General features: G+C 43.2%; 1 protein-coding gene across 1 annotated transcript in view; it reads left to right on the top strand.

The window, feature by feature from the left end:
* Window positions 1-22,414, top strand: part of LOC126484696 (hemicentin-1) — a 1,211,236-nt gene that overhangs the window by 9,344 nt on the left and 1,179,478 nt on the right. The window contains exons 2-4 of the mRNA XM_050108292.1: window positions 5,405-5,636; window positions 10,937-11,087; window positions 21,565-21,742. Of these exons, the coding sequence (XP_049964249.1) occupies window positions 5,405-5,636; window positions 10,937-11,087; window positions 21,565-21,742 (561 nt within the window). The remainder of the gene's footprint in view (window positions 1-5,404; window positions 5,637-10,936; window positions 11,088-21,564; window positions 21,743-22,414) is intronic.

Genomic DNA, 22,414 nt, shown 5'->3' on the forward strand with positions numbered 1-22,414 from the left:
TTTTCCTAGCTCAGGATGCACTCATTTCCACGTTTGTCTTTCACGAAAACAAACTATTCCAAACCTTTGCACACTAATTGTAGGGCTAGGAATATACAGCACTCGCACCTAACAGCGGGTTGAGGCATCTTAACTTCAACAATGAAACGCAGTAAGCCAATAATTGTTGGTAGTAAGCACCGCGATAACCGACTACATTATTTACATTTTCAATCCATTCACTCGTATCACTCCCATAACTCAGGACAGCAGACACCAAGTGACACATCTTACCTCCTCCATTACTGTATAAGGCTCTGATACCGTAGCTTTGCAAACATGTCAGTCATTGTTACCCATGTTATTCGCAAAAAAATTTGTTTAGCTTCTCGGAGTCAGATAGAGGGTTGGTTGCTAGTGCCAAGCACATACAAACAGATAAACAGCGATTAAACTTGTTGTAGCTGGGATTCACAGTCATAAAAATTTTTTGAAGGACATCATCTTTACGCCAGTGACTGTTATAAGGGTTTTTATTGCACTATTGCAATTTCGGCCTTAGGCCATTATCAAGAGCTGATATTACGTTGACATGGCTTAGAGCCATAATATCAGCTCTTGATAATGGCCTAAGGCCGAAATTGCAATAGTGCAATAAAAATCTTATAACAGTCACTGGCCTAAAAATGATGTCCAAAAAAGATAAACCGAGGTTTTAAATAACATCCATGCGTGGAATGAAAGCAGAGCAACTTGACTCGGACTTGGAGCTCATAAGGGAAAAGTCTTTGGGGTGAGGAATTTGCAGAAGAAACGTCCAAAACTCAATTAGTACCTCAAGAAATAAAGAGCTACTCAAGTGGTATACCGTCATTGGACAAAATGAATATTACTTCGAAGGAGTAGATACTCATTACAGATGGGACACTTGTCGTGTTAGAAAAGGTAGCCACACTTAACATTTGTAAATAAGATTTGAAGATATACTGCACCGAGTGCTTTATCAAATATTTCTGTAAATTTCCACAGTTAGATTTTTTTGTATAACTATTTTATAAACACCCTGTACTATAGTCAGTCAAACATAATACACATAATTACGCGCCAGTCATAACGGAACGTAATGTAAGAATAACTAACGTAACAACAAACAAAAAACCATTTTTAAGGTGACAGAGTATAATACGGTATTTCATATTAGAACAGAAGTAAAAACAAGATTTAACCATTAAAACAAGTAGAACCAGTGTATTCTGTGTATGTAAGGCTAGGCGCAAATTGAGACGCGTATAACGCGGTGCAGCGCAGCGCGCTTTTTTGTGACTTCACAGGTTCAAATGGGGCCGCGCAAATTGCGACGCGACGCAACTGGGACTCGACACTACCCTGCGCCAGGTCGCGCGGCATTGTTGGTTGTGGCACAGTTTCTCGCGCCGCGGGTCACGTGAGCACTGTGGGAAGGGTGGGGTGGGGAGCGGGAAGGCAGTCCTGCCATATGCTCACTTCGGCATGGCGCATATGGGCAGCGGAAAAATCAGCCTTACGGTATACTGAATTTTATTGTCACTGAGTAGTGTTTCGTTTTGCGATTTTCGCCGTTTAAGCGCGCCATCTCTTTGCGTTAGTACATAATAGTTTTCAGTTACATATATCTGTATACTTTTTTGTTTTGTTTATTCTTTTGTCAGTAACAATGCACAGTTCAACAACTGGTGAGCCATTAGCCCCTGGGTCCGCAGCTCGTGGTCTCGCGATCGCTTTCTGGCTTCCCGAGCACGGGGTCCCAGGGTTCGAATCCCGGCGGGGTCAGGGATTTTCTCCTGTCTGGAAATGACTGGTTGTTTGTGTTGTCCTCACCATTTCATCATCATTCATGAAAGTGGAAAGATTGGACTGAGCAAAGGTTGGGAACTTGTACGGGCACTGATAACCGCGCAGTTGGGCGCCCCACAAACCAAACATCATCATCCTCAACATCATCGTCATCATCATCATTAGTCACTGGAATTATATCTTCTGCCTCCACGATGTTTCCATATCGTAAGAAGGGGCAGGTGATTCATCGTGAGAGTAGTGAATAAGGAAGTAAGTAATATTATACAATCATGTGTTCTAGAAGCAAGGCAGTAAAGTAGGCCTATAACAAGGTTATCTACTTGGTGCCCGTCACGCTGATGTATCTCTACGATCTGTTACAAAAAGTCGAAAAGGCTTCATTTCCACAGGTATGGCCCCTTCGTGCTCCTGGTGAAAAGCGTCCGAGATATGAAGTACATAATTTTCACTATCATTATTTGGATACGAATAGAATAAGACACATTGTACTAAGTACATGTGGACATCACATTTCCACTGCAAACTAGAAACAGTCGAAAAGTCACAAGTAACGATGTTTTAATCGGCTCGTCGTGACGAGAAAAAGCATTTCAGTGGTTGCATATACGTCATCAGCATTAATAAACTAATTAGACAACACACTACACAAATGATGTAGTGGTCGATATTATTCCGGAAGTATGAGTATCCTGAAAGAGTGTGCTTATCTGTTTTATTTAAATTTTGAAATGCATTGGGAACGAAGTTTTTTGCGACGGCACTTATATATAAAACATTCTCGGTATTCTTGCGGCGTCAGTTCTGGATAAAATCTCGAGCTTTCGACGACGTCAGGAGCTGACGATGACGATGGAGGTAATCGTAGAAAGCTCGAGATTTTATCCAGAACTGACGCCGCAAGAATACCGAGAATGTTTTATATATTTCAAATGTATTGCTGACAAAGACAGATCTACTTTCATGAAAACGTTTATCGAACGACGAGAACTCTTCCTCTCGCAAAACACACTTGCCTGGCTTCCACGTTCCTGTCGCGCGCATATTCTCAGCTGCTGACAATACACTAACCATTGTGTTGTGCCACGTATCAATTGTTTACTTTTCTCAATAACAACTATTTTACTATTGTAACTAACAACTGTTGTCAGTTTGGCAAGGTGCAGGTGAATAACCAGCATCTGGCATGTGCGTGTCATTCCGCCAAAAAGGGTACGCCTGTCGTTATTTTAAGAAGAAAAACAATAAAATTCTGTGGTAAATTTCTATTCCAGTCGCCCAGTGTTAAAAATACTGTGGGTTATGGGATCCAACCAAAATTCCAGCAGAATCGGCGATTTATTTTTGTGTGAATTGTTATCCTTTTCTCATTCGAAGAAGCATCACCGTTTATGAATGAATAATGGACACACTTCTCTTGTTGATAGGTTTCATTGTACTTCTTTTGCCAAAACACAGCATAATTTGCGCAAACTCATTTTTGCAGCCGGCCGCGGTGGCCATGCGGTTCTAGGCGCTTCAGTCCGGAACCGCGCGACTGCTACGGTCGCAGGTTCGAATCCTGCCTCGGGCATGGATGTGTGTAATGTCCTTAGGTTAGTTAGGTTTAAGTAGTTCTAAGTTCTAGGGGACTGCTGGCCTCAGATGTTAGGTCCCATAGTGCTCAGAGCCATTTTTTGCAGCAGAATTCTGAAACAGTGTCTCATTAAACAAGTAACTGGCGACCAGAGAGCTCAATAGCTTACAAAAAACCTCATTATGTCGGTTTGCGATAACATGAGAGAAGAAATTTAATGTTTATTTTCATACTAGGAAACTCTTGCTTGACTATCTGTCGACAACTCTTAAAGAATTACAGTCACTGACATGAAAAAATTAAATAAAAAGCACAACATCTGATATATCGTCATAGATAAGAAAGTTCAGTGTGTTTACGAACTGACAGCGTACTCTTCTCCTTGTGTGCTACCATTCGCCGAAATCTCGTTTCGATGTCTCGAGTGGTTTAGGAGATACGATGGATGTAAGAATATTTCATTCCCGTGGGCGTAAGATCGGGAGTGAACGCGCTACAAAGGATCCATTTTCTCGAGATCGGAAACAGATAGAGACATCCTCCCGTCTAAAAAAAATTCAGTATGCTGGTAAATTTCATATGTAGTAACAGATGGTGTATTACCCCACCAAACGCAAAATCATAGCGACCATTATATTTCATTGCAAACTTCTTGAATTTTGCGTAGTGTCTTACTAAAATGAGTATATCACAATAAGTATGACCATTAGCAAGACGACGGGCACTTCGCCACGAAGCTGACATATAACGGTACAAGTAAGGCAAAAGGCGCTGTAGTGTCGTGTCACGTCACACGTGTTATACGCGTCTCAATTTGCACTTAGCCTAAGAGGGCTTACTGTAGAACAGGGCTTCCCAACCTTTTCAGCTGGTGGACCCCTTCTTCAGTCGAAAATCCATGGCGGACCCCTAGCCAGTCAAGAGCACAGTTACTATAAATTTCAGAGGGAAACCCATGGGAACTGAAAGCATCTTAATACAAGTTCCATGTTCCGAATGACCCCCCTCCCCCCCCCCCCCCCCCCCCCCCAAAGTATCAATAGTCTTTGGTTTAGAGATGAATGAAAACAACTTGAAGGTCAAAAATCGACTTTTGAAATAGGTAGTGCACTGACGAAGCAAGTTTAACATTTAATGATGCCTGGGGTAACGAGCGCTGTGATTGGTCGGCAAAGTTCGCACCGCGCATGCGTAAAAGGTTTCAGCGCATCTAGCGCCGTGAGCCGGCGCACAAACGACCCCTGTACTGTTGCGAAACAGTCGATCAGAGAAGCGGCATTCCCCAGCACTAAACTGTGTATGCGTTCTCACTTAAGAACCGCAAAGGCTGCTTGGGAATACGACCTGAGGTAAAAGTACACATGTTTTTCACAAGAGAAAAAAATAGTGATGAATTTGATTTTCACATTTTTATTCAATAATTTTACTCATTATTTTACACGATTTGGTGAAGAGTGGCCGCAGACCCACTAGAAAGGAAACATTTAAAATGTATCACATATCCTCCACAGAGCCATGCGAGTCGATCGATAGTCTACTTTAAATCAGCTCGCCTATTTGAATATCAGGGTCCCAATTCTATAAAGATTCTACAGACAAATCCATCGCAAATGCTTCATCAACCGATATCACATGCAGTGTCTTCCCACGACTTCTGGCCTCTGAGAGCACATCCGCCTAACAAAGGTTGTTTATGCAGCATTGTTGTGGTCAGCTCGTGTCGCTACCGGACGAGTAGCACCGTTCGGAGCTTTCAGGAATCCCGCTGCCGGGGCAGAGTGAAAGTCTGTCGTGCATTGTCAGCGATACGGCGGTCGGCAGCGGAGCATGCGCTGGCTGGCCGAGTATCGGTGGCGGCCGCGACTTCCGATAACCGCGGCTTCGAGGGCGGTGGACGCTCCGGGCCATCGCATCGGATCTGCCGCTCCCCTGGGCCCGGCAGGCCGGCCGAATTTGCTTTTTTTCCTTTCTTCCCCGTTTTTTTCCTTTCCCTTTCGTCTCCGCGGCGGTCCCCAGGCCCCTGGGGCCGCCCGGGGCATATTTCCGCGGCCCGCCCGGCTGTTCAAAGGAGATTGGCCCGCGGCCGGCCAGCGCCGCCTGTGATTGGACGGCTGCCTTGTTTACCGGCTCAGCGGGCGGGTCCGACCCTCCGCTCGCGGTGGCTCTGCCCCGCAGGCGAAAGTCGCCAGTCAACCTACACGTCGTGGCTAGCAGCGCCGATCTACCTCAGTATCCCGACTTTCTCCCGGTTCACTACTTCCCTTACATGCTTCTGTGATGTTTCTTGTCCGCAGTTTATGTCAGTTTGAATTACGCTAGTAAAATTCACTGCACTGTTTCCACAGAAACTATTATGCGGTACAAACCTCGATTCCCTCTCGAAGGGCTGCCATCCTACGTCCGCGTTCTGTGCTTCCACGAAAGCAGAACTGTCATAACGGTCATAGGGACCGCTGATTCCTTTTTTTTGTGATGAGAGTCGCACTCGAATCCCCTTATGCACTAGAATTAGTCTCTTCCGTCTCTTCAAAATAAGAAGAAGAAAAATAAATGACAATCAATACACAACACAAAGCAAATAGGAGTATACAAAGCATTTGGTAGTACCTACAACGCAATTGCTTGCTACGGTTGGCAGTGGACGTGCAAGGCCGACCTCTACCAACACCGACTCAACGGAAGGCCTCGGCGCTTGTTCGTGACGTCGCGTCAGCTAGGCACGGCGAACGCCAGGTCTGTTGCAGGCAGAAACGCCTGGGCGTGCTTATCACTATAAATCTCTTACTTTTGGACAAAATGTTTGGATTCTGCAGTTTTAATTAGATGAAAGATTTTCTTACTATCGTAAAGCTACAAATGAAGATCATAGTTCTTTATTACTGAATCCTGTCGAAACAAATGTAGATCAATATGAGAAGATGCTTTGCCTCATTGCAAGCTTCGGAAATTTTATATTCAAGTAACTATATTTACTTGATCCATTTTGTTATCGAAACTTACCCCAACCCCCTTACAATGAACTCGTTTCTTTTATTTATTTATTTATTTTCTTTGACATCGTCACTGGAAATGTGAACTAATTTACATGTGTAAATGTTCAACTGTTGCCAGTCATTAGATTACAGCCGTTTTCAACGAGAAGAATTCTAAACAGGAAACAAAATAGCTTCATACATGGAAAATACTGCTGAGCTTAAACTTTATTAAACATGCACGTTAGAAAAAATAAATATTCCCCTCTTGCAACTGAAAGGAGAAACTTTAAAAGATAAAAAAAAATTTATTTGATAAAATAAGTATCTCTCTTTTTCCTCTTCTTCTGTCCCCCACCCCCTCCCCCAACGTGTACAATCGCAAGATATTTCATTAACATTCAGTGCTCCTCACCCCATAGTCAACCAAGATACCTAAAGAAGAGCACCAATAAGTTCACAGTTTCTTCTAAAAGCAACCCAGTACAAACGTAACTTCCTCAGATTTACAAATAAGGTAAAGAAGCACGAATTCTGTTGCTGCTGGACCATGAAGTTATTTTTGTATGTCAGATGGAAATTTAAGTTCAGGAGTACACTATTTGTTAAGAAGTGTAATGAATTGCACAATTCATTGATTGCAGAAATCTCTCAGAACAATGTGTGTTGGTCAACTACCGCCAATAGTTTCACATTTTCCTGTGTCAGTGAGGGAGACACCACCATTATGAGTATGCCTGCAACAGATCTGGCATTCGCCGTGCCTAGCTGACGTGACGTCACGAACAAGCGCCGAGGCCTTCCTTTGAGTCGGTGTTGCCTCTGCCGGTATGTTTCGCAACCACAGTTCAGAACACCCCCCATCTAAAACTGCCACGATATGTTTTTGTTGTTGTGGTCTTCAGTTCAGAGACTGGTTTGATGCACCTCTCCATGCTACTCTACCCTGTGCAAGCTTCTTCACCTCACAATACCTGCAGCAACCTACATCCTTCTGAATCTGTTTAGTGTATTCATCTCTTGGTCCCCCTCTACGATTTTTACCCTCCACGCTGCCCTCAAATACCAAACTGGTGATCCCTTGATGCCTCAGAAAATGCGCTGCTAACCGATCCCTTCTTCTAGTCAAGTTGTGCCACAAATTTCTCTTCTCTCCAATTCTATTCAATACCTCCTCATTAGTTATGTGATCTACCCATCTAATCTTCAGAATTCTTCTGTAGCACCACATTTCGAAAGCTTCTATTCTCTTCTTATCTAAACTATTTATCGTCAACGTTTCACTTCCATACATGGCTGCACTCCATACAAATACTTGCAGTCACGATATAATGTCCGCATAATACAGTTGATTCGGGACTTATAGAATGTGGCGACCTAGGCTAGAGACTCCGGTCCAACCTCGTTTGTTTTCGAATTTCCAAGTTTTTTGTTTATTTTTTATTTTTTAGATTTCATACATCTTTTTTGTTGCCCTAGAAAACTAAGGTATTATATTTCAAAATATGTAAACACCAATGGGATTTCTTGGAAGAAACATTTGATGCACTCCGTACTTCCATTCACCGAATCATTTAGCTTGAACTGCATCTTCCTTTATTCGTATCCTGTTTTGTGCAGCACATAGCTTCTTCACGCCACTCACCGTGTTCAATACACTACTTTTTAAAGAGAGTAGTAGATACCACATGTAACGATAACAACTGAAGATCAGAGCAATCTCAATTTGTACATGGGTCGATGCGAAGCTCTACTGTACACGGCTACCGCAAATGATTCATTCGTTTCCGAAACTCATATTTTCCGAAGTATTACTTGTACAAATATGACTGATGCATAAGTAAAACCGTGAACTCACCGGTTGTAATTCTGCATTGTACAAATGTGCTCCTCTGACCACATGACACACGTCCAACCGTAGTCAAATTCGTTTTGAGTCGCATATACAGGGTGCCAATTATTGAATTATATGAAATGATGAACACATACGACTCATTTCTGTGAGGCTATATTAAAGACAAGATGTATAGCAAAACCTCCACATCCATTGCGGAGCTGAAAACAGCGATTCAGGAGGTCATAGGCAACATCGATGTTCCAACACTTCATCGGGTCATGCAGAATTTCGCTATTCGTCTGCGCCACATCATTGCCAATGATGGCAGGCGTATCGAACATATCATAACCTAAATGCGAACATCTACAGCGACGATATCACATAACTAATGAGGAGGTATTGAATAGGATTGGGTAGAAGAGAAGTTTGTGGCACAACTTGACTAGAAGAAGGGATCGGTTGGTAGGACATGTTCTGAGGCATCAAGGGATCACCAATTTAGTATTGGAGGGCAGCGTGGAGGGTAAAAATCGTAGAGGGAGACCAAGAGATGAATACACTAAGCAGATTCAGAAAGATGTAGGTTGCAGTAGTTACTGGGAGATGAAGAAGCTTGCACAGGATAGAGCAGCATGGAGAGCTGCATCAAACCAGGACTGAAGACCACAACAACAACAACATGAAAAAAATTAAACGTAAATTAGTTACAAACTACGGCGTGCACACATTTTAACAAAATGTAAACGTCGCTGTAGATATTCTTATTTAGGTTATGACATGTTCGATGTGCCTGCCATAATTGGCGATGATGTGGCGCAGACGAATAGCGAAATTCTGCATGACCCGCTGAAATGTTGGGACATCGATGTTGTCTATGACCTCCTGAATCGCTGTTTTCAGCTCAGCAATGGTTGTGGAGGTTTTGCTATACATCTTGTCTTTAATATAGCCTCACAGAAATGAGTCGTATGTGTTCAGATCCGGAGAATATGGTGGCCAATCAAAGCTCATGCCAATGGCCTGTGGGTACCCAAGAGCCAAATGCGGTCCCCAAAGTGCTCCTCCAAGACATCATTCTCCTGCCTCAATGGGGTCGAGCTCCGTCTTGTATGACCACATCTTGTCGAAATCAGGATCACTTTGGATAATGAGTATGAAATCATCTTCCAAAACCTTCACATACCATTCGGTAGTCACTGTGCCATCAAGGAATATCGCATTGATTATTCCATGATTGGACATCGCACACCACACAGTCACCCGTTGAATGTTAAGAGACTTCACGATTGCGAAATGTGGATTCGCAGTCCCCCAAATGCGCAATTTTGCTTGTTGACGAACCCATCCATGTGAAAGTGGGCTCAGTCGCTAAACCCAGTTATATTGTCATCAAAGTCCTGTTGGTCAATTATGTGAATATTAGTTTTGGCGAAACCGCTGTTCCATAGTCCGGAGCCTTAATGGCTGAATTTTAGAAGGGAAGAGATGCAGGTCTCCAACAACAATTTGTCACATTGCCTTCCGGTTGGTTCCCACCTGTTGTGCAGCTCTTCTGATCGATTTCCTGAGGCTGGTTTGAAACACAGCGCGTGTCTTCTCGATGTTTTCAGGCGTATTCACGCTTTTTGAACGACCGACATTGCCAACTCTGTCTTTACGAACACCACCCGTTCTCTCAAACTTGCGAATGAAATTCTTGATTGTTAGCCCACTTGGACTGGTTGTTTTCAGCTTGAACTCGGTCGCAAACTTCCTTTGAGCCGCAGTTGGACTGTTATTGCTCGCACAGTAGGCCTTCACAAACGCTATTGGCGCAGGCACGCTGTAGCATGACATTGTCACGTGCAAATGGCCACAACAACAGGGCACGTGCGCGTGTGAATACTGTTGTGGCAAGACAGCCAAGTCACTATGAGAGGAAGCCGAAATGCACGCTTTTAGCTCACGCAGACTGGCGTGAGGTCTGGAACAGTTAAGGGAATTTTTAGTAGCAAATAAAGTACGTAGTTGATGTAATACTTAACTTTAATCCACAATTGGTGTACATCGCTCTTGACGGTACATGTTATAATCTCAATATAAACTGGTAATGGCGCCTTGCTAGGTCGTAGCAAATGACGTAGCTGAAGGCTATGCTAACTATCGTCTCGGCAAATGAGAGTGTATTTGTCAATGTAGCTTCGCTAGCAAAGGAAGTCTCTCTAGACCTGCCGTGTGGTGGCGCTCGGTCTGCAATCACTGACAGTGGCGACACGCGGGTCCGACGTATTACTAGCGGACCGCGGCCGATTTAAAGGCTACCACCTAGCAAGTGTGGTGTCTGGCGGTGACACCTCAAATACTAACTCCCACCATGCGGCCAACCGTGCAGTTTGAACGTCCTAAGACAAACTGTTCAGATGTTATGTCGATTTTATTTCATGTAGTTCAATAACATCTGAATGGTGGGCTCCATGTTGTTCCCAAGTTGTGCACCGACCCTAGATCTTAGAACTACTCAAACCTAACTAACCTAAGGAGATCACACACATCCATTGCCGAGGCAGGATTCGAACCTCCGACCGTAGCGGTCGTGCGGTTCCGGACTGAAGCGCCTAGAACCGCTCGGTCAAAACGGCCGGCTCTCCGTTAAGAACGAGCTTCAGTTCGGACACGGTGAAAAGCTGTGAGCAATGCTGAAAGGTGGAGGGATGAAATGAGCCTTCCGAAGCGTGCCGCTGCCCGCTGCCGCATTTGCAGTCGGGCAGCGGCGCGGCGCGGCGCGGCGGGCTGTTGTCGCAGCGGAAGGACGCAGGCGATCCGTCGCCGCCAGCGCCCCTGGCGGCCGCGCTGTTTGGCCGTCGCCGGGACGCGGAGGCGGCGCGAGCGCCTAATGGCCGGGAATTAGCATGTAATTGTGAGGGGCAGCTAAGTGCTCTCCAACTATTAACGAGATTTGCCGGCGCCAAACTGCGCCCTAACTCGATTTTAAATGCCGCCGCTGCCGGATTAGCGCGAGACGGCGCGGCCCAATATAATTTACCTGACGCCGCGCGCCGCGGTTATTGTAACCTAATTTCTGGACGAAAGACGGGGCCAGCCGCGGTCGCGGCCGCCGTCCGCCGTCCGCCGGAATCCGGAATTTTGATTCCGGCCGGCGCGCCGCCTGTTTTCGCGGCGCTGCAATTTGCGCGGCCGTGCCCCGCAAGGTCTGCCGGCCGCGATAACGCCGGCGCGGAATTAGCGCCGGGCCTGTGCCTCTGTTCCTCTACCTCTGGCCCTCTACACCTCTGCCTCTGCCTCAGCTTGCGAGTGATGAACGCCGCATCCGCTGCCGCCGCCTGCTCCGGGCTTCCCGAGCGCTGCCGGCTGCATATTCTCGCTGTATTTACCAACACTTATCTGGCCTCCGTCGCTCTTGCTTCGCTGTTCTCCTGCACTTCTCATCAGTGCAGACTCCTGTAGTGCAGTAAGTATGAGTTAATGAAGCCTGCGAACTGGAAGTGATGTTGACTGAAAAATAATCGCAGTAATGATAAAAGTTTTGTCGTTTGAGTGGGTATTTAACCCTAGACGTGCGTTGCGCTATGAAGTCGCTGCAAAATTTTGTTGCTTATTAAGTGTGACACTGCAAGGTTGTTAGCCAGTCATGAACCAATACACTACAACCCCATAATCATGGAGGAAATCCACGCAGCTTTCCCTAATCAATAACCAGACTTATGATCAAACAAGACGATCGAGTGCTGTGGTGTCACCGCCAGACACCAAACTTGCTAGGTGGTAGCCTTTAAATCGGCCACGGTCCGTTAGTATACGTCGGACCCGCGTGTCGCCACTATCAGTGATTGCAGACCGGGCGCCGCCACACGGCCGGTCTAGTCTAGAGAGACTCCCTAGTACTCGCCCCAGTTGTACAGCTGACTTTGATAGCGATGGTTCACTGTCTACATACGCTCTCATTTGCAGAGACGACAGTTTAGCATAGCCTTCAGCTACGTCAATTGCTACGACCTAGCAAGGCGCCACATTCAGTTACTATAATTACTTCAAGAATGTATTCTGAACAGATAATATTGTGAATCATGTACCGTCAAGAGCGACGTTCATCATTAATGGATTAATGTTAAGTATCAAACTAATTACGTCAGTATAGTTCTTCCCTCTTCACACCAGCCTGCGTGAGCTAAAACGCGTACATTTCGGCCTCCTCTACTAACACGGTGTTGGCTCTTCTGCCAACACAAAAAGTGCAATCCTCGTTACCCTCATTAAAAAGAGAATAATTGCTGAGTTTGGCCACTGCGCACAACAACAACACCGTCACAGCATGCACAACAAGCTTAGGTGCACAACAGCTTCTACTTATTCTTAGTGAGTCACGTAATCATGGAAAAACTGTAGGATAATGTAAAAAATCTTGCAATTTATATGAAAGCTCCTAATCTAATCCCCTCAGCATCACCCGATTTAATTTGACTACATTCCATTATCCTCGTTTTGCTTTTGTTGATGTTCATCTTATATCCTCCTTTCAAGACACTGTCCATTCCGTTCAACTGCTCTTCCAAGTCCTTTGCTGTCTCTGACAGAATTACAATGTCATCGGCGAACCTCAAAGTTTTTACTTCTTCTCCATGAATTTTAATACCTACTCCGAATTTTTCTTTTGTTTCCTTTACTGCTTGCTCAATATACAGATTGAATAACATCGGGGAGAGGCTACAACCCTGTCTCACTTCATTCCCAATCACTGCTTCCCTTTCATGTCCCCCGACTCTTATAACTGCCATCTGGTTTCTGTACAAATTGTAAATAGCCTTTCGCTCCCTGTATTTTACCCCTGCCACCTTCAGAATCTGAAAGAGAGTATTCCAGTTAACGTCGTCAAAAGCTTTCTCTAAGTCTACAAATGCTAGAAACGTAGGTTTGCCTTTTCTTAATCTTTCTTCTAAGATAAGTCGTAAGGTTAGTATTGCCTCACGTGTTCCAACATTTCTACGGAATCCAAACTGATCTTCCCCGAGGTCCGCTTCTACCAGTTTTTCCATTCGTCTGTAAAGAATTCGCGTTAGTATTTTGCAGCTGTGACTTATTAAACTGATAGTTCGGTAATTTTCACATCTGTCAACACCTGCTTTCGTTGGGATTGGAATTATTATATTCTTCTTGAAGTCTGTGGGTATTTCGCCTGTCTCATACATCTTGCTCACCAGATGGTAGAGTTTTGTCATGACTGGCTCTCCCAAGGCCATCAGTAGTTCTAATGGTATGTTGTCTACTCCCGGGGCCTTGTTTCGACTCAGGTCTTTCAGTGCCCTGTCAAACTCTTCACGCAGTATCTTATCTCCCATTTCATCTTCATCTACATCCTCTTCCATTTCCATAATATTGTCCTCAAGTACATCGCCCTTGTATAAACCCTCTATATACTCCTTCCACCTTTCTGCCTTCCCTTCTTTGCTTAGAACTGGGTTGCCATCTGAGCTCTTGATATTCATACAAATGGTTCTCTTGGAGCAAAATAACTGATGATGGTCGAAGTAGAGAGGATATAAAATGTAGACTGGCAATGGCAAGGAAATCGTTTCTGAAGAAGAGAAATTTGTGAACATCGAGTATAGATTTAAGCGTCAGGAAGTCGTTTCTGAAAGTATTTGTATGGAGTGTAGCCATGTATGGATGTGAAACATGGATGATAACCAATTTGGACAAGAAGAGAATAGAAGCTTTCGAAATGTGGTGCTACAGAAGAATGCTGAAGATAAGGTGGGTAGATCACGTAACTAATGAGGAGGTATTGAATAGGATTGGGGAGAAGAGAAGTTTGTGGCACAACTTGACTAGAAGAAGGGATCGGTTGGTAGGACATGTTCTGAGGCATCAAGGGATCACCAATTTAGTATTGGAGGGCAGCGTGGAGGGTAAAAATCGTAGAGGGAGACCAAGAGATCAATACACTAAGCAGATTCAGAAGGATGTAGGTTGCAGTAGGTACTGGGAGATGAAGAAGCTTGCACAGAATAGAGTAGCATGGAGAGCTGCATCAAACCAGTCTCAGGACTGAAGACCACAACAACAACAACATATGAAAGCTGGGTATAACAGATTTTTATTCGCTCCAATATTGAACACAATGCACTAGTAGTTGATAGAGAGCAAAGCTTTCAAGCAATCTAGACTGGATTCACGCAAAAATGACACTAACACGGTAGGTAGGCACCAAATTGTACGGAAGACTGCATCGAGAAAACGCAACAAGTTATCCTGCTCTGAACAACTCAAAGTTTTAAATGGTACAAATTCGCAAATTATTATCAGACGGGCAGCTCAAGTTGTGCACCAGAACAAGTGAGTAGCGAGCTGCAGATTGCGAAACTTACTCGTACGTGCCTCAAAAAGTGTGCACCCATCAGCGCCAGACTGTGACCAGGAGTCGAATGTCACAAAAAGTTGGTTCCCCATCCTAAGCTTCATACTTTCACGAAGCTCTTCTTGGGAGTGACGACTCAATACTGTTGTCGGCACGAAGTTTGAGAAAATTTATCATTTCATAAAAAACCAGGGGAACGCAGCTGAAACGTACCGATCTGAGCATACAGAACACACAATAACAAACAACAGATCGGTACTGGCTAGAGCAATGTCTGTCTCCTCGATTGATCTACGTCCTCACGCCAAGCACGGTTGTAGGGTGACTCTGTTACACTGGTAGACAAAAAATTTTGCAGTGGAGGAAACTGCATTTATCACTTCGGCCAGAGAGTACCACTGCGTCTCGACCTCTTAACGTTCGTGGAGAGAAGGCAAATGTGTCATACTCAGTTATTCCCTGTAGAAGGTAGTGGCAACATAGCATGCCCTGCCTTAAGGAAAGCCAGGCGCCGGCTTTGCCCGCAAAAGCATGAAGCGGCCGCAGCCTCATTTCAGGAAAACTGCCCTTCTTCTAATGAGACTCACTGACCGCCTTCTGCCAACAACGGTATCCTGAGACCGCACCGGCAATGAACCATTCCACTGCAAAAACCTCATGCCTTGCTCCCAAGCCCACTTGTCCAGTACTCTAAATAAAACAGTGGCAGGAAATGGAACAAGTCACTTAGCAATATGTGACAGTACTGTGAGAGTAATAATGGTAATGAAATGACTTCCCAGTAATATGGAGTCATTCGGTCTTTTTCTACTTATTTGGACCAGACACATTTCGCTCTATTTTAAAGCATCGTTATTTATTATTGCATAAAACAATGGGAATGGTCGGCCAAAACTCAAATAGTGTAAATGATTGCTGACTAATCTCTTCGTATTACACTGAATGAACTCAGGTGTGCAAGTTAACAGTGATTAATTCGACCTGTGTTGCTCTGAGCGAAAAGAATGTAATTTAATTAACTATAAAGCTCATATACTTGCCCTGTACCTTTATTTGCATGCAACAAGCAGGATAAGGAAAAAACTTAATTCTCTGGCATTAAATAAAATTGGCCTCATATATAGTACCAATTTTGTTGAATAATAAGTATGCGTGCATACAGAACGCACTCACTAAATAGTCGGCAACACCATTAATGGCCTCTGGCCGCGCGGCTCATGAGAAATGCTGTATTGTCGTTCACTGACAGCAACTACGATAAGACAAGTGCAATATCGGAAGTTTCACCTGCCTTCCTATGGTCTGGATTAATGTGCGCTGCAAAACGCTTCGTGATAAATGTACCACGTGTACATAGTGAGTATGAGAGACACATTACAAGTGAAATGTATATTCTATCTTTCTCAGCTATAATGAGATGAAGAGAAACCAGTGATACAGATTCTCATACTGTTGCGCCTTACTATATTAATGAAACAACGAAAAAATCAGTTCTAAAATATCCACAGCAGGATGGCGAGCATTTTCAACTCCATTGTATAGCGAGATAAATAAAATAAAATTCCCATTAGCCGCGTGATTTAAGGCGCCACGTCACGGATTGCGTCCCCCCCCCCCCCCCCTTGGGCATGGGTGTGTATGTTGTTCTTAGCATAAGGTAGTTTAAGCAGTGTGTAAGTCTACAGGCCAATGACCTCGGCAGTTTGGTCCCTTAGAAATTCACACACACACACACACACACACACACACACGCACACGCACACGTCCTATATCAGAAAAATTTATGAACCATTTTGCATTATTTGCCATTCATAATAAATTTAACTCTTAAGGCAAATTTCACTTTCATGCATTGTATTATCTACACAGGAAAAATATTAAGTTCATAGCAACGCCCTCGCGCTTTCGTTTCTTCTGGTCACATACAGAATTATAATTCTGAATGATGTCCTGCGGTTAAAGTTAGACCTCAGACTTTTCTGAAGCCTTCAGCGCCTTAACCTACAGTTCAGTAACCTACAGTTCTATCGACATCCTAGACTCAAATCGTTTATGACTCCGGCATTCTTTCATTTATGACTTATAATTTTAATAAGTTTACCGTTTGCACAGCCAAATGCGACTGTCTGCGAAGAGTGAACGACCCGATCTTAAAGAAGACAGTCTCATAATTTTAGTTTATGATCACAAGTTGCCGTCACGGAGGAATGGGCTACGAAGTGACTTAGCCGTTCCAGGCGCTTTATTTGTTTCTTTGGGCTATATAAAAAAAAAATCTTATAAATACAAAGATATCTGAAGATACGCTCCGATACAGTGTTCATTTCGTTTCGAAATTGCTGCAAGTATCTCTTCTTGACGGAAATGATGTGGAATAAACTTTAATAAATTTTCCGACATTCCACGTCTTCGTCGAGTGAAACAGTTTTTGTTCGATAGCGAAGGTATTTATTTTGCCGCATTGCCCATCCCCATTTATATGAAAGCAATTTCCTGAAGATATTACGGAGAAATGGATAGAATACGCTTCCACTTTTCGAAAGAATTACCTCATTTTTTATAAAAGTATTCATGTTTTTACGAGGAAATCTGTATTTATTACACGTTACGAGGAGCTATCGTAATTTTCATAATCTATCATCTCTTGATACAAATGTCTTTCATTTACAGTGATTTAAATATCACATTATTGAAAGGAATGCAATCAGACTCAAAATAATTTCACTCGATTATTCGTGACGTTCGTGTCGGCTTCCTAATTACCCTATTCAAAGTCATTCGAATTCTTTATAGCATTGTAATACGCTGCTGATAAATTAAAACGCATTAAAATTTTGTTGCTCTAAAAATATTGCGCCTGTTCTATTGAAAATACTTTCACCGTAGTTTATTCTGTGGAACAGTAGGAAGTTCATACTGTAAACCAAGCTGTCATACATATTCATTGGAATTACATCTTAGACAAATATCATCTTCGAGGATAGAGCTCTTTGTTCAGTCTGCGAGAAAACGCACAGCTTGTTGGTGCTCTTGGTCATCGCCCTTGCCTAGTTGCAGGCCTTTGGTTTTTTATTGTGATGCGAACGCAAGGATGATTCATTGTCTTATATTTCGCCGCTACACGGGAACACCAGAAAAAGAAATGGTCGTCCTCTCAGTCTTGTGCTTTATTGTTCTTCCACCCGTACTGGGAATGTGGCTGAGAGAACGGCTTTATAAAGGTAAGTTTCAAAATGTTGATTTATATTCAGTGCTAACAGTTTTATCGCGAGCGAAAATAAATCGAAGTCATTACTCAGAGGGAAGGTTAAGTCTACAAGAGCTCACACGTAGTGTATTTAATGGCTGTAGCTGGTTTCTTTGCAGAGAAGTAAACTCTCGTTCTCATGGACGTTAGACAAAATATCGTCGACGAAACATGTATTGTCTGTTTTCGCGTGTTATTGTGAGATTTATGAAAGGTTTTTCGATTCAGATAGTTGTGACAAGTTCGTTGTAGAATAGTGATTTATTTTTTGTTACCGCATGGTTCCTTATTCGACAGAGAGAGGGCTATTGTTGAATTGACGCACGTGTTACGAAATGTCTCGCGGCATTGTTACAGGTTTAACTTTTAAGATTCTTCGAGATACGTTATTGTTTTGAAACCTTGAATAGCGCAAAGTGCTTTTGGTTATGAATATTCTATGAGTGATCGTGTACCAGTAGCTGCAATAGAGACTTATAGTTCATGTTTCGCACAGAGAGTAATTCTTTGTCCTACAATACATATTTCATCATAATACGATACGCATTTCAGACCCAGATGCGATAGTCGATAAAGTCTACGTTCTTCCAGTCTTTCCTCCCGGTCATCTGTGTCTTTGACAATAATTATTTTTCGGAATCTGCTATGGAATGAAAATTGTGTTGGAAAAGCCGAACAAAAACCGATTTAGGAACGATATTTTTTTAAGACTTTATGATTTATCTCAAGAGAGAGAAACATTGGTAAAATTACGATCCACGAGAGAAACATTTGTAAAATTACGACCCACAGATAACTTAAAATTACATTAGATTTTAAGGTGAAACTACTCCCTTGCATGTTTTATAAACGTATCCCATGTAAGGTATCATTCTGGAAGAATTATTTGTGATCGCTAGCGTAACAGCATTAAAGAAGCTTTCTCGCCCACAGCGCTTCGGTGCTTTAGGAAGCACACTATGTCATTTTCGTGCTACAGCTTCTTGGTTAAACTTCATTGTTAGTCCCAGCGGAAGATAAGTTGGCAACGATGAGGCAGGGCAGAGGTAGCGCCTCTGCCGGATAATCTACGAAGTAGTTTCGAACTGTCGCAAATGTAGCGCACCTTACGGAAAATTACGAACTAAATGGAGTATGTTGAGATTATGGAGGTATAATATCTCCATGGTTTAGATTCTATTTCTTAAATAAATGGAATAACTTTAATTTGCAGCTGTACAATGGTGTAAGGTTTATGGCGAGGGCGTCCGTTTTTTTCTTCTCTTGCTTTTTTCTGGGGCAATTTTAGAAGTAGTAATTATGTAGACACATGCGAGTACATATAAAATTCTGCGAGTTAAATTAACAGAAATGACTTCTCAATTAATCGTTTCACACCTAAGAGCACAGCTTAAATTTGTTTGCACATTCAGGTCTACATCATACCGACATGTACTGACCTACTAGTAGGCTAAGTCTCGTTGATATTTATCGAATTCCATTAGTTCTGTCGCCTTACGTATGCAATGAGTCAACATTTGTCGTTGCGGACTCCTGGCCTATATTTCCATGCGTATTTAACGTTTATCGTTCTTATAATATCAATTTTCAGCGTCCGATATATTATGATTTGTAGTGGTAGGTCTACTTCTTGGTTATATTTCAGTGCCACAGTTATGAATGTAATACATGTCCTATCCTTTTAATCACCTCCTCGGTCTCATGGTTTACCCCGAATTTTTACTGAGAAGAGTACATGAGTACAATCTGAAGAGCTATACGCAGTTTTCACATATCTACGTTCATGGCACTAAATATAAACCAAAACTGAGTGTATACAGTCCCAGATACGTTCAAAGAATAATTAGATTTAATGCATTGCATCGAAAACACAAAGATATTGTAATAAGAAGGTCTATAAAATAGTTGTTTCTAGTTCTGTTAGATGGTTTGCATGAGCTGTTGTACAACACCACTGACAATGGTTTGGTATAAACCAACGAAACATATCTCTCGACAATAAAGAAAGAAAAATGCAGAAAATTTATTGTCCTATCAGTTTAAGAAGTAACGCTGTACAAAAGCGAAGATTTTTTTTCTGTGCAGTATAAATTGATATTTACCAATAAAACAAAGGCAAAGAGTTATTGTTCACCTAATCTGCGGCCTGATGTTTCATTTACTATGTAATGGAGGTTTCAGATAGGGCTAACTTGTCGGCATCATGAATACATTTATCTTCTAATTAATATGAGTTTTTCTTCGAAAACTATGATTTGTAAGGTGGAGCTATGGCTCACAGAGGCAGGTTTATTAAAATATACAATAGAGTTTAGACATTACCGAAGAATTCCGTAATTCTAAAGTTGTTTTATAAGTAGGCACAAGCAGCATTTTATACTACTTTAGAATGTAGTGCTATTACTCTGCCACAGGATTTATTATTGCGACGAACTTTCTAAACCGGAATGGCATTATGTGCCGCACAGCGTACTATACTTCAGAATGTATGTATCTTCACCTTCGTGTAGCTTGATGAAAATTTACCAAGTTTTACTGTGAGATTGCGCCATGGTTCAAGACGGCGGTGAAGACTGCTCATGACTTCATCTATAGGAGAACAGAAACTCCCAAGGAAATAATTGAGCTTGTTACAGAAAGTCGTGGCGTCGGTATTTAACCCTATGCGCACTACCCGTGAACGCTTTACTGCAGAACTGTGTACTTCAATTTCAAAATAATGAATCACTATTGCAATGCTAGCCGCGCGGAATTAGCCGAGCGGTCTTTAGGCGCTGTAGTCGTGGACTGTGCGCCTGGTCCCGGCTGAGGGTCGAGTCCTCCCTCGGGCATGGGTGTGTGTGTGTTTGTCCTTAGGATAATTTAAGTAGTGTGTAAGCTTAGGGAGTGATGACCTTAGCAGTTAAGTACCATAAGATTTCACGCACATTTGAACATTTTATTGCAATGTTGGAAATTCATGTTTTATTGCTAAGGAGGTGATAACAATCCAGTAAAGAATGAAATCATTTTCACATAACTGATATACATCATGGCTTAAAGATATTTTATGTGAGTTGAGAATACACTTGTTCCATTTGCCGCAAGTAATCGTTGTCTTTCGTTCGTTCTCCCTGCGATAAACACAACAGCATCCTGCTTCGGCATTATTCTCTTTTGAGATGTTTTTTATGGGTGTAACCCGAGCTTCTTTCACCAAAATATCACTTTATCATCGACTATCACATCCTCTTCCATATCATGACCATGATTGCACTCTTTTTCGTCTATTTCATTGCATCCATGTTCGTCTCCACCTTCAGCAGCACTTTTGTCTTCACAGGAATTTCCTGCGAGTCCTTTGCCGATAATTTTTTCCCAGCTATTTTCAGCAAATTGGATTGATATAGGCCTAGTGTAAAGAATGTTACCCACCTCTTGCACTTGTACAATTTATAATTGTTAGGGCTATTATTTTTATTATTATTATTGGAACACTAGCATAGTTTATTATAGCTATAAAAACTTCATAAAAGTTGAAGTGTGGGAATAAATGCTTACAGTAACACAGTCCTGCGACACGTGGTGTTCAAACTTGCCGCCAGTGATAAATCATTTCAGACAGGTTTGAAGCTGCTACCGGATAGGTCCCCTCTTACCAAAGATTAGATGGAATGTCGAAACAACAAACTGCTGCACTCTGTTAGAAACATTTACAAGACAAATGAATAACGACCGTAATATTTCAGACAGCGTTCCAGATTAGTGACGTGGCGCGTATGTTGGCAGGCCTGCCGGCGTACGACCTGACGGGGCTGGTGGGCGAGACGGTGACGCTGCCCTGCAAGGTGGACACGGACCGCTGCGGGGACCTGCACTCCATCAAGTGGTACCGTGGCTCCGCCCGCATCTTCGTCTTCAGCGACCGCGCCCGGATCTCCAGGCCCGAGGGCGAATACACCGAAAGGTAGGCACTAGCCGTATCTCAACTCTCATGCCTCTCACACCGTTCAAATACCGAGACTAATGCTATCATTAAACGTGACAGATGGCCAGACACTTACCCAAGTTCTGTCGGAAATAAGTGGAACATAATACGGGGTTTTTAGAATGAGATTTTCACTCTGCAGCGGAGTGTGCGCTGATGTGAAACTTCCTGGCAGATTAAAACTGTGTGCCCGACCGAGACTCGAACTCGGGACCTTTGCCTTTCGCGGGCAAGTGCTCCACCATCTGAGCTACCGAAGCACGACCCACGCCCGGTACTCACAGCTTTACTTCTGCCAGTATCTCGTCTCCTACCTTCCAAACTTTACAGAAGCTCTCCCGCGAACCTTGCAGAACTAGCACTCCTGAAAGAAAGGATATAGCGGAGACATGGCTTAGCCACAGCCTGGGGGATGTTTCTGGAAAATGTTTCTGGAAACATCCCCCAGACTGTGGCTAAGCCATGTCTCCGCTATATCCTTTCTTTCAGGAGTGCTAGTTCTGCAAGGTTCGCGGGAGAGCTGTAAAGTTTGGAAGGTAGGAGACGAGATACTGGCAGAAGTAAAGCTGTGAGTACCGGGCGTGGGTCGTGCTTCGGTAGCTCAGATGGTAGAGCACTTGCCCGCGAAAGGCAAAGGTCCCGAGTTCGAGT

The sequence above is a fragment of the Schistocerca serialis genome, chromosome 6 (genome assembly GCF_023864345.2).
Source record: "Schistocerca serialis cubense isolate TAMUIC-IGC-003099 chromosome 6, iqSchSeri2.2, whole genome shotgun sequence".
Lineage (NCBI taxonomy): Eukaryota > Metazoa > Arthropoda > Insecta > Orthoptera > Acrididae > Schistocerca > Schistocerca serialis.